General features: G+C 62.0%; 1 protein-coding gene across 1 annotated transcript in view; it reads right to left on the minus strand.

The window, feature by feature from the left end:
- The window catches only part of LOC103777819 (caskin-2-like), a gene marked incomplete at both ends in the record, with an annotated part of 4424 nt that extends 3117 nt beyond the window's left edge, over window positions 1-1307 (minus strand). Inside the window, 4 exons of the mRNA XM_008945380.1 lie at window positions 170-334; window positions 581-698; window positions 779-873; window positions 1190-1307. Coding sequence (XP_008943628.1) covers window positions 170-334; window positions 581-698; window positions 779-873; window positions 1190-1307 — 496 coding nt within the window. The remainder of the gene's footprint in view (window positions 1-169; window positions 335-580; window positions 699-778; window positions 874-1189) is intronic.
- Window positions 1308-1322: the final 15 nt, after the last annotated feature.

The following is a 1322-nucleotide window of genomic DNA, read 5'->3' on the forward strand; positions in this document are numbered from 1 at the left end:
CTCTACAGGCTCCCCTAAGCTCCCTTTCCCTGCGCCTGCTCCCTCTCATCTGTCTCTTTTCCTGCAGGGAGGTGGAAGGAGAGTCTTCCCCCATGTTCCCTGGCACAGGCAGGGCTGGGACCAGGGGGAAGGTCCCCAGTCCCTCTCCCTCCCCAGCTGCACCCCTGACCTGAGCTGTCAGGGCCTGGGGCCATCCGGGTTAGGGTGAGGTGGCCATAGGCCGCTGGGACGCTTGGGGCTGCCTGGTGAGGACCCTCGTCTGGGAGGTGCTGCAGCCCGCCGAGGGGGGGACCCTGGCGCTGGTGCGTGGGCGGCACGCGGGGCACAACCATGCCTGCATTCAAAGACAAAACACGCGTGGTCAGAGCTCATGCAGGAGGCAGCACAGGGGGGATATCTGAGCCTCAACCCCTGAGCTGTCACCACAATGCTGACACAACCCCCTGTGCCCGCCCACACCCTTCTCTTCCCCCCTAGCTAGCTAGGGCTGCGGGGACCTGTCCTGCAGGAGCTGTCAGGAAGGCTGGGATGGTTTCACACACAGGGGACTGTCTCCAGCATGCCCAGGACTGCCACTGACCTGTTCGCTTGCTGATGACTTCAGCGATGGAGGGGGGGAAGTACCCAACCCGATCAGTGCCTTTCTGAGTGTCATGGATGTGCCCCTTCCATCGCCCGTCTGGGTGCTGCTCCAGGACCTGCCACGGGGATGAAAGGGATGGGGTTAGTACCTGGGCCACGGTGGGGCAGGGGGACGGGGAGCAGGCTGCAGCCTCACCGTGATGACATCTCCTGCCCGGACATTGAGAGCAGTAGGGTCATGTAGGTTCCAAAAATCCTTCAAAGCTCGGACCTTCAGGATTCCTGATGCCTCTGAAGACAAGGGACAGAGGGAAGGAAGAAGGTGCCAGCGCACAGGGAGGAAGGAGAGTGGTTCAGAGAAAGCAGGGGGGAAAAAAATAAGAGCAAGGAGAGAAGAAAAACATTAAAACTGCCGGAAGGACTCAACCACTGGATGTTCCCCCACATGGAGGAAGGGGGCATGTATGACATGGGACTGGGATGCTGCCACAGCCAGGCTGGTTTAGGCTGTTCAGGAGGAACACTGGGAGCCCCAGGGGGGTCCCAAGGGGGACTGAGCTCCCCGTGGTGCCAGGCAGCGCCCGGCCGCACGCCAGCCCCACCTCACCTCTCAGCAGCTGCTTGATGTCCTTGCTGGCGTGCGAGGTGGTGAACTGGTTCACGATGTCCAGCGCCGTCTGGTTGTAGGTGTTCCTGATGTTCACGTCGACGCCGCCCTGCGCGGGAGGGGACGCGGTCAC

Source organism: Merops nubicus, unplaced genomic scaffold (genome assembly GCF_000691845.1).
Source record: "Merops nubicus isolate BGI_N331 unplaced genomic scaffold, ASM69184v1 scaffold40388, whole genome shotgun sequence".
Lineage (NCBI taxonomy): Eukaryota > Metazoa > Chordata > Aves > Coraciiformes > Meropidae > Merops > Merops nubicus.